At 25.9% G+C, this 16,161-nt stretch overlaps 1 protein-coding gene across 3 annotated transcripts in view; it reads left to right on the top strand.

Annotated features, from left to right (window-relative positions):
- The window catches only part of LOC135926163 (uncharacterized), a 90,723-nt gene extending 75,114 nt beyond the window's left edge, over window positions 1-15,609 (top strand). For all 3 annotated transcript variants that reach the window (XM_065461899.1, XM_065461898.1, XM_065461900.1), the window contains 3 exons: window positions 8,047-8,398; window positions 8,607-8,786; window positions 15,210-15,609. In XM_065461899.1, the coding sequence (XP_065317971.1) occupies window positions 8,047-8,398; window positions 8,607-8,786; window positions 15,210-15,479 (802 nt within the window). In that variant the 3' untranslated portion in view covers window positions 15,480-15,609. The remainder of the gene's footprint in view (window positions 1-8,046; window positions 8,399-8,606; window positions 8,787-15,209) is intronic.
- Window positions 15,610-16,161: the final 552 nt, after the last annotated feature.

Raw genomic sequence — 16,161 nt, 5'->3', positions numbered from 1 at the left:
CCCCGAACCAAACCCGAGAATTTTATTTGAACCCGGGATCAAGTGGGTTCAGTGTAGTGTTTAAATTATAAGATATTTGTATAATTCTAAATACAAATATTAATAATTTACATGACATTATATAATATTTTCAAATTTCTATTTAAGTGAAGTGTTAATAAATTTTAAACAACTTAATTCATTTACTCCATTTTTAACTTATTCTCAAAGATTATTAATTAGAGGAAAATTAAAGTGAACAAGTCAACGTAAAAATTATTATATTGGATATAAGAAATACGTCTAAATAAAATTTTTTAAATCTTTACATGACTATACTTTGTATTTTTAACTATATTTTCCCTATAAATAAAATAAAAACTTTATGTCTAGTTTTTTAATTTTGATTTAAATATAGAATATTTTTTTATCAGTTCAAAAATCTTAAACCCGAGCTGAACCCGGAACCAAACTCGGGTTCAAAAATATTTCCCTTAACCTAACTCGAACCGAACCTACCTATTTTTTTAACCTTAAAGCCCGGGTTCGCAACCCTTGTCGTGGAGTTACTTTATTTATATTATATATAAAAGAAAATAATTTGAATCTCCTCAAACAAGACATCAATGTTTATCGGTATTTTTCAGAGTTGTTAAAAGATACTTTTTAAATGGATCTAGATACATCATCCAAAAATTTATCTAGATACAGCTTCTAAAAAGTTATCTTGATACAGATACAATTTAAAATGTATATATGTACAGATACACTTTTTATTATACTCTTAGATAAGGTTTGAATAAACCTAAATTAGGATTCTATTGTGAAAATTCATGAAATGATCTAAAAAATTTATTGTCTCGATATCATATTTATCAAAATATAACTAAAATAATGATTTTTAGATATTAATATAATATATGATTAATATAAATAATTATTATATATCATTAATAAAATAATATAACATATGATTAAATGATTATAAAGAATTATTAGATTTCAGTAACAACCACTGTCTGTCGGCAAATTATATTTTTTTGTGGAGCTAATGTTTTGATCATTTTTATAAATGAAGGATTTTCAACAATTGAAAATGCCTGAATGCTATCTATAATAAAATCAGTTATTAAATCATCTAAAGTGGTTTGGGTTAAAGTCTGAGGTCTCTTGGAAAAAAAATCATGGACGATGAGCCTAGTCCAATATTTTCTTTAGTAGATTTTTTCTCCTTCCCCTTTTTTATTTGGATTAGGAGTGTTTGATGTTTTCTCTTAAAATTTAAAATTAAAATTGTAAACATTTATTTAGTATCTATACCCTTAAATGTTTTACAATGTAGCAAGTTGAGGTAATGCTAACTAAAATTTGCATATTTTTTGGTAGACATAGCAAACATTTTACTAACAGAGATTTGTTTTCTTTATTTTGAGATATTATTTTAAAATATGGTCAAATTGGTCATGGAAGAATGTCGTCATTTTCGTCATCATATTAATTTTAAAAATTACTATAATAGAATAAAATACCAATTCCATTGCAATTAAAAATGGCAAATTCCTTGAGGTGGATTGTAATATCAGAATTTGCTTGTTATTGATAACTCGGACATAATATTTAATTAATATTTATATATTTTTTTTTATATATAAGTTTTAATATTTTTACATATATGGTGAATTCTATATCAAATCAACAAAAATAAAGTCGATTTTCAACCCGACCCCCTTCAATTTTTCTTAAATTTTGTATACTGGTAGTATATACTATAACTAAGAAAAAAATGAAATTTTATCTTCCAACACTGTTTACAAGATATGGCCGTTTAAAGCACGGAAAAATGGTACATTTTTGACAAAATGCACCTCATTTATTTTCAAATATCTCGAGAAATAATTAAGTTAGAAAAATAATTTAAATTTTATTTTGTAGCTTAATAAAAGTTCTTTAAAATGAGATAAAAATAAATATGATGGACATTTTATTAATATCGAAAACCGGATGTGTAAAACCGGAAATGGCCATAGAAAAAAACGGTATTTTTTTCAAATTTTTTTTTTATAGATAGATATCACACTGCTTTATATTTGTTCAAAATACTAGACTGGGATGAACATGGGTTTAGGAGTTATCACTCTTTATATGGCTAAAATTGAACAAATTTAACATTAATATCATCATATTTTAATTTTATGAATAGTTATAAAATAATGTTAATTTAAAAATTATGTCTAAATGATAGGCCCTTATTTTTTTTTATCTTTATAAAAAAAATTTGAGAGGTGGCTGGGATAATGAGCTATTTAAAACATTAGTTAAATTTTATCTCGAAATTAAAATTACTTGACAAAATAATTATTTAGCATTAAATAATCTACCAAAATTGAAATTCAACAATAAATTTTCCCCCTTATATTCAAAGTTAAAAGAAAGGCTTATTATATTATTTGACGAGAATTTTATAGATTATAAAACATTCAATGATTAGCAGTTGATTGAACTACCCTCGAAACACTGACAAAATCCGCTGACGAAATTGTAGATTATTTAATTGAATAATTAAACAATTTAATTCCTCATTTGTTTATAGCTTCACGATAATCATTAATTCGAAACTTTTTAAAATTTAATTTAAATGTTGGCGAATTCTTAGTTATTGTAGACTTTTCAGAAAACTATGCATTTGTAGTGTAGAACCATGCACAAGGATTTAATCAGACCAATAATCAAGCCACTATCAACTCTTTTATAATTTATTATCGTGAGAACAACATAATAAAACATGTAAATTTAGTGGTTATATCAGATTGTTTAAAGCACAACGCATGTGCATTTTATTTATTTTAAAAATTGATCGTATTCTTGAAGGAAAGATTTAATAGAGTGGCTAAAATTTATTATTTTTCTGATGCAGCAGTAACCAATATAAAAATAAAAGGTTTCATTAATCTCTACAATCATGAAAATGATTTTGGGATAAAGGCTGAGTGACATTTTTTGAAACCGCACAAGGTAAAAGTCCATGCGACATTTTGGGGGCCGTTACTAAACGGTTAGCAGCTCGAGCAAGCTTGCAACGTCCATATGAACATCACATATTGACAACAATAGATTTATTTAACTATGCAAGAAATAATATCTATGGGGTAAATTATATATTTGTGAGCAATAATGAATATATGAACATAGAAAGTCATCTTGAAAGCAGATTTTTGAGAGCAAAGAGAATTTCTGGAACACAAAGTTCCAAGCTTTTATTCCTCTAGACGAAAACAAAAGTCATCATTTATTAAAATTCCTTGGATGATTATAATATATGATATATTTTAATTATAAATTTTTGATTGTATTATATGTAAAGCAATTTGAGGCAAATAAAGTTATAAATATGTTTAGAATTATTTTGTCAATTAACTTCAAGACAAAATTTAACTAAAGTTTTAAACAGCTCATTATCCCAGTCACCTCTCAAATTTTTTTTATAAAGATAAAAAAATTAGGGCTTATCATTTAGATATAATTTTTAAATTAACATTTTTTCATAACTATTCATAAAATTAAAATATGATGATATTAATGTTAAATTTGTTCAATTTTAGCCATATAAAGAGTGATAACTCCTAAACCCATGTTCATCCCAGTCTTATATTTTGAACAAATACAAAGCAGTGATCTATCTACAAAAAAAAAATTTTAAAAAAAAAATACCTTTTTTTCTATGGCCATTTCCGGTCTTACACATCCGGTTTTCGATATTAATAAAATGTCCATCATATTTATTTTTATGTCATTTTAAAGAACTTTTATTAAGCTACAAAATATAATTTAAATTATTTTTCTAACTTAATTATTTCTCGAGATATTTGAAAATAAATGAGGTGCATTTTGTCAAAAATGTACCATTTTTCCGCGCTTTAAACGGCCATATCTTAGCGGGTAAACAGTGTTGGAAGATAAAATTTTATTTTTTTCTTAGTTATAGTATATACTACCAGTACAAAAAATTTAAGAAAAATTGAAGGGGGTCGGGTTGAAACCTTGGTTGATTTGATATGGAATTTACCATATATATAATTTTTTAATATATATATATATTAATATTATGCTCATATGAAATAAAATAAATTTTACATTCAAGTATTTTTATTTATAATATAAAAAAGCGTTAAATAGAAGTATATCAAAATGTATCTTAAAAAGTATCTAAAAACAAACACAGATACATCTAAAATAATATCTAGATACAGATACTTTAATCAAAAATCTATCTAGATACAGATACCACATTTTTATATTTAGATACTTTAACAACTCTGGTATTTTTAATATATTTATTAAATTACAAAAACCATCAATTAATGGTTTCTGTTCCAAGGTAATAATATCTATACGTTTGTAAATCGAGTTATTGAAATCAAATCTTGATTGCAAATATTCTAAAATTGTCTTATTAAAAATATTTGCTTCATTTAAAAATACATTAATTAGAGTGATATTTATGATATTTTCAGCAATAGCCCCATAAAATTATTGTCAATTTACTGTAAAGATGAACACAGCTGCAGCATAATTTTGTGAATATTTTTAAAAAAGATTCTTCTGATTGCAACTGCATATTAAATGTAGTAGATTTCCTACATGTGAAATCATTCCTAAATATGCCTCTGCCATTTCATTCTCGAAAAAAAATTTTCAAAATATTAGGACGTCTTTTATAATCTTTATTTAAGAAATATTTTTTAATGGTTCGTAAAATTTTAAAATTCTATCGATGGCGGGTATTAATGATAACCACCTGATAGGGACATGTGGCAAAAACCCACACCATTCCAAGTCAGACTACTTCACCAACTCTTTTAATTCATTAAATTCGTTAAAACATTTCATTACAATTATTTCGACATCCACAGATAATATTCATTGCCTTGCAAGAATTATGTATTATATGGTATATACAGCAATTATCATTAAGTTAATATTGGCCTACTTCAATTCTGTAAAAACACTCTAGGTTTTAAATTCACTGAGGCAATATCAGCGCAGAAAACTGACATGCAACTCATTGATAATCGCAAATCTGCTATATTTACCATTATATGTAGCTATGTCTTAGGATTTTTCAGTATCTGAGGAAAATATTTGTAATAGTTTTATTGAAACGCCCTTATTTTTATTGAAATAGCGGAGGAAGGGAAATGTTTTAATATTTCCCTTATTAGATGCATCTGTTAGAATTGCATATGTATGTCCATCTTTCAAATTGTCAAGATTTGACCTCCTGGATTCAGGTCCCAAAACATTGATAGCCTTGCTCATTTGCACTGATTATAATAATGTGATTGAACTATAATAAATAAAATAATTATCATTGAAATAAGTACAATATTACCTTATTATGTATTTAAACGTGATACGTGATAATTAAGCACCTAGCCCTATAATGTTATACACACACATGAAAATGATAAAATATGAATAAATCATGTTAATTTATTATTGGATAAAAATAAAACTTGATTGGGGTAAGGATAGAAAGAAATACAAATTAGACATGTTTTTTGAATAAATATTTAAAATTTATTTTAAAAATATAAAAATAAAATTACTGTTTCTCAAAATTATTATTTATATATTAAAAACATTAAAATGCTAAAAAAAATGTGCGGGAGAAATTTAAAAATTGCGATAGTTTTGCGGGAGTGAGATGTCTGCGTGTAAACTAAAAATTTGCGGAAGTCTCCCACTGATGGGGGGAGACCTGACAACCCTGTCCCCAACCCCCATTAAAAAGAACTAAATTTTATTAACTCCTACCCTCCATTATTTTCAAAAATAATATGCAAAATAATTCTTATTGCGTCAAGCTTTAATAACTATAAAAATATTATAAACTTTAAATAATATTTAAAATTGGAAGCAAAAAATATTAAATTTCTTTTTTTCAATTAATATTAGGTAATTTCGTCGATATTTAATTGTCTAAAGTTGATTTATTTCTAATGTTTGTTTTATTATGGTTATTATTTAAAAATACAAAAATTCGAATCCACTAAATATTTTACATAGTTTAATTTCTTCATCATAATCACTCATGTAACATACGAATGAAAAAGAAATTACAATGCTTAAAAGATTTTGCGCAATATTCGGCATGCAACCCTTCATGCGCTTATTTCACTAGGTCTGAGAATTATTGAAACAAAAATTTCAAATACTTAAGAAGAATACTTATCAAGATGAGATTAAAATGAATGATATTAATGACTATGAAACTTATTTGTACGATACGGTGGTTGGCGGTTGTAGATAAATATGAAATGGCTAATGAAGTGCAAATTAGTTTTCTGCATCCTTCATGAATCCTCTCTATCCTTCATTTTCTTACCTAAAGAAAATATGAAATTATAGGAATTGTAAATCCCCTAACATCAACAAGGGCGCGTACTTTACATGCTTACATCCGCATACGTTTTAATAACTACACCAAAAGGGAAATCATTGATTTAATGATATTTTTTTATTCTAGCACACCGCCATCTATAATGACTTTTTTTATTGAAAACAATTGAAAAATTAGACAACTAAAAAAAGGTTATTTCAATCTAATTTTGTCTGAAGGCCTCGCGAAATGCATTGCCGTGAAGGTCGATTACCGCGAATATAATATCGCCATTTACGCAAATATATTACAACGATAATACTACAGCGAGTGCATAGGCCTGGATATATTATCGCGAAAGCATTAACGCGAATGTATGAATGCATTACAGCAAAAGCAATGTCTTAGAATGCGTTTCAGCGATTTTATTTTTGTGAAAATTTTAGAATGAATGCATCAGCTAGAATGCATTATCGCAATTGAATTATCTCAATTGCAATATCGGGATAGCAGTTTGGTGAAAATTATATTTTTATATTTGACTTTTAGGCAGACTTAATGGAACCTGAAAATGGGTCTGGCAAGCTCAGGCCTAAAAAATTAAAATATATGAGTCGAACTCGAGCCGAAATAAATTAAATTTGCAAGGTACTAAGAATAAGTCTTATTTAAAACATTGAGCCAAACAGATAATTGGTCCTTGGAAATAATTTTTATTGTTTTTAAACAAAACTTGCTTTAGTTCGTGAGTGATTTAATAGTTTTATTAATTTTGACAGTATGGATATAAAACATCTATCAAAGCCCAGTTTATATAATTCAAAAATTGTAATTTAGAACATTTTTTGATAATGAATTTTTTATAAAGTTCTTTTATCGCTTAATCCAAAAGAAAGGGCCAAAGCTGGTCACAACAGGACATAAAACAATATTCATTATCAAGTTGGTTGCCAAATTGAATGATTTCACAATTCACATAATCTCTGAAATGAGATTGCTGTTATTGTGACTAAGGAATATGGAAAAACAATAATCTTTATTATCAATTCTTGTCTATATATACTTTTTAAACTATAGTATAATTATTTAATTCATTTGACCTTTTAAGTTTATATAATATTACAACATATAATATTCAAATAATATCTTATTACAAATACGTTATATTATATTCAAATAATATCATATTACAATTTTGATAATCTTTTCAAGATTAATATATCTTCTAGTTTGTCTATTAATATTTTCGTTCCTTCGTTAGATATTTATATTTAGCGATTTTTACAATTAATTTTTTGTGGTCTATATTCTAAATTCTACTATATATTAAGATTATATTCTACTCTTTACACTGCTAGTCTTTTTTTATAAGCACATAAAGTATATATATAAAAAATAGTTATAAACCATCTTTTAATTTTAATATTTTTAAAATCGTATTTAATTGTATTTTTGAAAATATTAACCGTTCCCTTCTTCCGAGGACTACTATTTGTATTGATTCGATACCGATAAATATCGGTGCAACCGTAATTTTTGGGCATTACCTTCTTTTACTCCGAATATTTTTAAAACCTCCAAGAAAATTAATATCGGAAATTAAGACCCAATCTTTTATATTAAATAATTTTTTTAATCTAAAAATTTTTGCACATTTTGAAATATTTTATTTTTCAACAAAAAAAAAGGTTTAAAATGTTAGGAGACTATTACAGTTATAAGAATATGTGTTCAACAACTTCAAGCACTAAATTGACTTCTAGCCTCAAATCAGCCAAAAAGAAATTCCAACCACAAAACTGCTTTAAATCTATAAGGAAAAGAAATAAATATGGCTGGAACTCCAAACCAAATACCCTCATCATCGCGGCTACTGATAAAGCCGATGAATTCTATAAGCTCTGCCAAAATTTTGCCATAAAATGCGGGAAAGATGAAACGCGATTTTGGGATATAAGAATGAGTGAAATTTTGACCAACTATAACAAGCTTTACGTGGGGGCTGGTGATTTGCTTCTGCCCGGATTTTCTAATCACATCGTATAAAACACTTAAAAATTTTTTAGAGAAAAACAAAGTTATATTAGTTTTGTGATTTTGTTTAATTTTCTAAATCACAATAAAAAGTAAATGTCTACTTTTCTTCTTAGCAAAAATTACTTTTTTAAACTACCCTACTAAAAGTTGAAAAATATTTTTTACAGTCAAGGTTTATCATTTATTACTAAAATATTATATGTGATCTCAGAGTTGTGCCGACATAATCCCGAAGATTTTAGACTTCGTAAGTCGTGACATCGACCGCAAGATAGAGAATCTGAAGATCAAAAAAGCTCTAAAAGTGACCTCTATAAATTTTCCACTTGATAAAACTCGTGTCGTTACTCTCAAGATTTCCATCATCAGCGGACAAAGATTTATTTATCAAGTAATAGAAGAAAAAATTCAAATTCCCGAAAAAAACCTCTCAGAATATTGAAAGAACCGGCCCATCAGATTTGGGATGGAGTTGAAACAATATTAATAATTTTGCTTAATTTCATCAAAGCTAGGCTAGGTACGGGATAAAGACTGGCAGTACTGAGGGTAATGGGTAAGGTATATAATTTTCCAAACCAACTTTTAGATAGGGTTGTCAACCTCTAGGACGCTAAGGAAAATGGGTTAAAAAGTTAGAGTTGATATATTAACTGATTTAATAAAATTTAGTCGTTATATAATATATTTAGGAGGTATCTGTTTTATTTTAATAAATTTGAAATCATCACTCAATTTTGGGGAAATTTAGGTACAAACACTAGTGATTACCCATCGGTATAATTAATTAGATAAAATTAAAATAAATACGCACTATAATAAGTAGATTTTGATTCTTGACCACTAAGGTTTAATTTGCACGGCTAATAATTATGCTCAGTCGCCTGCACTATTTATACTGAAATTTTAAAGTTCAACACGGGTTGGTACCCAACTGATCTATTTTTTCAGAAACAATTTCTTGAATTCTAAGAAAAGAGATAGGTTTGTCAACTTCCTGGACGCTAAATAAAAGAAATCGGGTTAAAATGTTAGAGCGGTATGGGAGCGTTAATATATTAAAAGGTAATTTGATTTAAAAAAAAGGTCATTGTTATATAGTGATTTAAATGTTGAAATATTTACTTTTGCTTAATTATATTATATGTAAGCTTAGTATGGGATAAGACATAGGTGTATTTTTTTTTAATATTGATCATTTTTCAACTTTCACTTTTACAACCTACAGTTTTGTAAGATTAGGTTTTTATAAATGTTTGCTTTTTTATTTTATTCCAATATTTCTATTTCCATATAATCCTCGGACCTGAAAAAAATGACTCATTATATTTAAAAATTTTAATTATGGAAATTATAAAATAATTTCGATTATTAATTATTCATGAAAAATAATTTTTATGTCTAAAAAGGTAGGCTTGTTTCAATTGACTTTTTTGTATTTAAAGGTCTTTTTGTTTTATTATGGGTAAATATAATATTTTATCACAACCACAGCTCATCTTTTAAGTTTACTCTCTTTTCTGAGCCAGATACACTTACCCAACACTATCAAGAATTTAATTATGATTCTATTTGATGTAACTAACTAGTAATAATCCTTTATATTTTTACTAAAATATCCGGTCTCTGTCTTTTCTGTAGTCCAACCATGTTATTGCTGCCGACATTTGATTGGGTAATTAGATATTATTTTATCAAAGTTGCCAATTTTCGATTCTAAACTTATTCATTAATTAAATGTCAAAGAAACATCATTTTTTTTTAAATTTTTTGTTTTTCCACATATATCTACACTCAAATATAAAAAAACTTTAATCAATAGTTATTCGGGCTTCTTAATATGATATTTCATATTTATGCATTTAACGCCCTTTTTTGGAATATATTTATTGAATTAAAAAATAAAATTTGATTTTTAATAAGCTAATAAATATATTTTAAAATAATTCTGAAAATTAATTTGAAAAAATGATTATATAATAAAATTTTGATTAATTATCATTAATTGCTTTTTAATTATTGCAGTATTTAGTCATACCCTTAATAAATATGAATATGGATTAGATGAATATGTAATCATAAATTTATTTATGGCTTTACAAAAACCAAATTATCATAAAATAAACTAAATTTTTTTAACCTAATTTAAATTTTTGTCACACTTAAAACAAATGGAATATTTTACAACTGGAACCGTGAAGGATAATAGAATAAATCATTACCCAGTTGAATCCATAAAGGCTATAACAAAAAAAATAAATAGGATATTATGATCATAGATTCAAAAAATCAAACGAATATTAGGTCGGTGGAATGATAATTCGGCGTTGACCGTTGCATCGACATGCCGCACCATCTTCTCGCTTTCTAATATTTCAAGGTATTCCAAGAAAATATCTTTTAAAATAAAAATTCCTCAGCCAAATATGATCACTGCTTATAACAAACACATGGGTGGAGTCGATCTGTGTGATAAATTCATGTACTTTTAGAATAAAAATGTGAATGAAAAAATGGTGGTCGTCAATATTTACCTATTTTATCAATGATAAATGTACTATTAATTCATGAATCGGAGAAGAAGAGTCATTTAGGCGAGAAATAAATTTCTCCTTCGAACACCAGTAAAAATTGAAAAAAATTTAAGTACAGGGCACTAAAGCCAGTTTACATTACAGATTAAAAACCCTACTGATTCATCTGGACATTATTTATCCAAAATTATATTTGGAAAAAGACGTAGATGCATATTGCTATATGCACTCAATATGTATGTTCCAAACATGTTAAATCGCACTTCATATTAAATGGTTTGGTTTTCATAATATATGAACATTTTCTCGTTTTTATTATGAATTACAAGTAAAGATTTTTCTTGTTTTTTAATATTATGGCATTATACATAATTTTTCTCATTTTTTAACTTTTCAATGGTTAACGGTGCAGATTTGCACTAGGCTGGATTTTTTTATTTAGGATTATTTTTTTGGCTGATTTTTTTAGAATATTATATTTGGGCATTAAAAAATATAATTTGAAAAAATTGAGCATTTTTACCCCCAAAAAATCTTGACCTTTAACGGGACCAATACAATCAGGCATTTCATTTTAAACATTAATATTTTTATTCAAAGAAAATTGTTTAAAAATAAAAATAACAAAAAAAAGTTAAATTATAATATACAGTTACACAAACAAATATAATGTTATTTTAGCAGAGGTGAATATGAATCTAATAAAATATAGATTGTAAAAAACAGATTATTTAAAAACATAACTTTATTACACACTAAGTTTAGATGATAGAAAAAAAAATGATTTTTTTATATCTAGGAGTCTACAAAAAGAAATTGTAATAATAACAAATTTTCACGATCCATCAATTCGAAATCAATATACATAATAAATATCTAATAATTGGATAAATATTTATTCGTTGCAATACATATTTACCTTCCTCCGCTCTTTTAGAGCTTATTTACAAATTCAATAACAGGAGACGGAAATGATGTTTTATTTAAAAAATTAGATCTTTATCAAATACTTAAATTTATAATAAAATTTTTAGAAACTAGTTTCCGTTTATACTTTATTATATTGCTTTTGGACTTTATAGAGAAATTAATTAATATTAATTCTTTAACGCATTTTCCTATTCATTTATTCTTATAAAAAGCTTGTTGTAATCATTACATGTTCTAAATAAAGGTAATATAACCATTATTTTGAGATAACGGGTTGAATAAACACTTGTTATTGCAATTGGTTGGAGTTATTATTATCTTGTGTTATTTCAATTTCGTTTATTAGTCTCCTCACTATCACAAATTATTTCATCAGTATTTTCAGTAAATCTTGCAAAACAATTCGTGGGTCATTCCACATCAAATCAATCACTTTACAACACAACCATGTCAAATTTTACCAAAATTTGGTATCTAAGTTAATGAAGTGTTATAGTTGACGAATTTAAAATATTAGCCCCATAATTCTACGGAGATATAGGGTCTCAAAGTGGCCTTGCTTGGTCTTTTTTCGAAAAAAATGATTTTTTAAAATAGGGATAACTTTAATATTAGATGCACTATATATATATCTATCATGGCTCATATAGCCCTAAGTAAACTCTTTCACATATTTTAAACAAAATTAATTTTTAATTTATAAATTGCGGTCAAAAATTTGTAATTAATTTTTTTAAATGTTAATATAATTTTTTTTTTCTAAATTTCAATATTTTATAAAGAGTACCATGAACTGTTCATATAAAATTTTCAGAGTGGTAAAAAAAGTTAAGTAGGAAAAATGCATAAAATAAAAATTCCGCTAAATGGCGTTAATAATTTTAAATAGCTTAAAACTTAATTTTTGAAAATAAAAGTCAATATACCTTTTATTTATATACCATTATATAATATTTGTTGAATAAAATCGCATTTTGGCACAAATAAAATTTCCGCTAGATAGCGCAAATAATTTAAAAAAAATGGCTAATTGTGATTTAAATTAATTTAATACTATTTTGAATATCATGATATGTAAAAATCCTTGCAAAGAAGAGATTACAGTAAGTCGCTGTTTGACAGAATTTGCCAAAATCAATATTGGAGATTATATCTGTGTTGCATGCCGCTTAACTTTATATAAATAAGGGTGGTATTCCAATTTACCAGGAAAACAATACCCCTACAACTTCAAAGAATTCTTAAAATCCACCATAGAAGTAGAAAATGATACTCCAATTAAAAACGATAACGCACAACTCCCTATATCTTTCTTCGAATCCTTAAATTCAACGTTATTAGATATTGGATAATCTTAATAAACAACGATTATGACAATTGTAACTATCTATGGTACATCTTCACTGAAATTTTATTTAAACATGTTAGCAATACTTATTTTAGCCCATTTACGTCAAAAAAAAATCAAAAAAGTTATAAAATAACGATTATGACAATCGTCACTTTTCTATGGTACATCTTCATGAAATTTTAATTTAACAAGTTTATCTATATTTTTACCCATTTACGTTAAAAAAAAGTTTAAAAATAATGATTATGATAATTGTCACTTATCTAGGGTACATCTTCACTGAATTTTTATTTATTATCCTTAAAAAGATCATAAAATAACATAAATAAGTTAAATATAAATATTTAAAAAAGAATTATTTAGAAAACCCACCTCTTTTAATATACTTAAGAAATAGATAATTTTACAAAAATGATAAAAAAAACTATAAAAGATTTTACCTAAAAATTGTATATTTATTTATAATAAATTTCACAACAGAATTCCTCAAAAAAGATATATTTACAAAGAAGATTTAAAATTTTTATCATAATATGTTCAAAATCTTTTTGAACTTCAAGAAATATTTTTTACTTAAAATCTTCGGCGTGAAAATCACTAATAAATTGTAACAAAAATATGTTACAATATTAGCATATCATTTTTTATTAAAAAACATCAAATAGTAAATAATATGTTGTTTTCTTTTAAATAAATGCATTCGCAATATATTTATTGTTTCGCGGTAATGCCCTCGCGTTAATGACTTCGCGCAAACATATTCGCGATAAAAAATTCGCTGTAAAATATTTCGCTAAAATGTATTCCCTCTAATAAATTCGCGGTTAAGGTTTCTCGGAAATAAATTCGACAATGGCTTTGCGAAATTGTCTTCGCTATAAATATTTCGCGGAGATAAATTCGCAGAATTGGTTTCGCGATATTACCTTCGCGATAAAAGTTTCGCTGAAATGACCTGATACGAAAAAAAATGACATTGAAAATAAAGAAATTATTTTTAAAAAGACAAAAAAAGAATGATCAAAAATGAGAAGAGGAAAAGATTAAGATAAATAACTTAAAGAGATCTCAAAAAATTAGAAATGAAATAAAATATTGAAAAGAAATTTTTTTTTAAAGTAACTACCTTCCTTTTTTGATTGACACTTTTCCTAAGCCTTCGGAACTTTTCCTGATTTGATTGTCGGACTTTTTCCTAGGCCTTTGGGACTTTTCCTTTTTTGACTGAACATTCTCCTTTTTTGATAGGACCTTTTCCTTTTATAATTGACACCTATCTTTTTGATTGGGACTTCCTTTTTAGGATGTGAAATCCTATATATCTTTTTACTTTTGCATAACCTAAGTTTGTTTTCTCGATAAAAGCTAGCAAGGACCGATTTTCATAAAATATATCCATTCTTCATTTGTTAGCTGTTTATTTTTCCCTAAAATAATTTCTTACGATATTCAAATTTCAATAAGCAAAAGCAAATTTTTAAAATGGCGCTCAAAAAGATGGTATGTGAACCTCTGAAAAGAAAATCTAGACCCTCCATAGCTTTAAAATTTAATTTTATAGTTGTTGAAACTTTTTTTTGTTCAAGTATATAATATTTTCTTTAAAACGTAACCTCCCCTTCTGTTTTTAGACACCATTTAATCGTTAATAAAAAAAACAAATAAGTTTGATTTTGAAATCCGGAATTTACATTTTTTAAAAAATATTACATAATATAAAAAAAATTAATTCCACAAATTATTATCCTTTGTTTGGAAATAAATAAAAAATGGCAAAAAACATGCTTCAAAAAATGTTCTGTTTGGAAATGGCCAAATGTAAATTTCATAAAACAACGGATAAAATTTATTATACAAATGCTTTTAATTGAAAAAAAGTATTATAAAAATTTATAAACAAGCATTAAAGTTTGCGAATTATTTATAAATTTAGAAGTAAACACTGCCTACTAAATATTTTCCCTAAAATAGTTTGATATAATTTAAAAAATAAAATAAGAATGAACCGATACTAACCTTAGTCGAATACCTATTAATCTCGAAGTTGAATGATGCCAATACAAATCAGATGGTCAGTAGTTGTTGCATCCGTATACCTCCACCTATGAAACCTGTGCTCCCATGTAAACCTGCGTTTTTCGATGTAGCACGCGATCAAATACACGTTTTTATGAACAAATATGTTAGTAACCTTGAGAAAACAGACAATTCTTCCACTTCCGGTTCTTCTTTGATTGGCGGCATGGTCAAAAAATTATTTTGGAAATAAATATTATATAACTGATTTGTAAATTTTTATGTTATTTCTCAATATATTTTAATTCATAATATATATCTATATTATAATTTATTGAAGAATACATAGAATTAGAATATAGATCGAGTTATTATAATTTAAATATATTGTCCTAATCTCTGATTTACTTTTTAGTTCTCTCCAAAAGCGGGTAAGGGAACGGTGATATATGGTGGGGATATCCTTGAATGGTTTAAGTAATATTTTTTTAAGATTGACACTTTATAAAAGAATAGCGTAGTTTGGGCTAGAAGGAATAACAATTTTTAAAAATAATATACTTGAATGAAATTCCAAAAAATTATAGTTTTAAAAACAAATTCTTCCTAAATACTGGTGTGCTGTTAAGTTTTACGATTGGAGAAATATGTATTGAGATCTACATTTTTATTTATAAATAGAAATTATTTTTTATCCTTTATCGCTCTTTCCATTATTCTCATCTTTTTAAGGTTAGGTAAATAAATTTTTCAAATCAATGTTAATCGTGAATCCTTTTATAAAATATTACAATAAGCCTTAATAGCTGTGTTTCAAGCAACTCTCTAGGTTTCCTCTAAATAAATGACCGCCTTTTGATCCTTTATATTATTTTTATTTTTTTATACATGGTTTAAAATTTTATCTTAAAATAGTTTTTTTTATATATGATTTT

Source organism: Gordionus sp. m RMFG-2023, chromosome 3, assembly GCF_954871325.1.
Source record: "Gordionus sp. m RMFG-2023 chromosome 3, tfGorSpeb1-WG-v2, whole genome shotgun sequence".
Lineage (NCBI taxonomy): Eukaryota > Metazoa > Nematomorpha > Gordioida > Chordodea > Parachordodidae > Gordionus > Gordionus sp. m RMFG-2023.
This window is presented reverse-complemented; position numbering and strand designations above follow the sequence as displayed.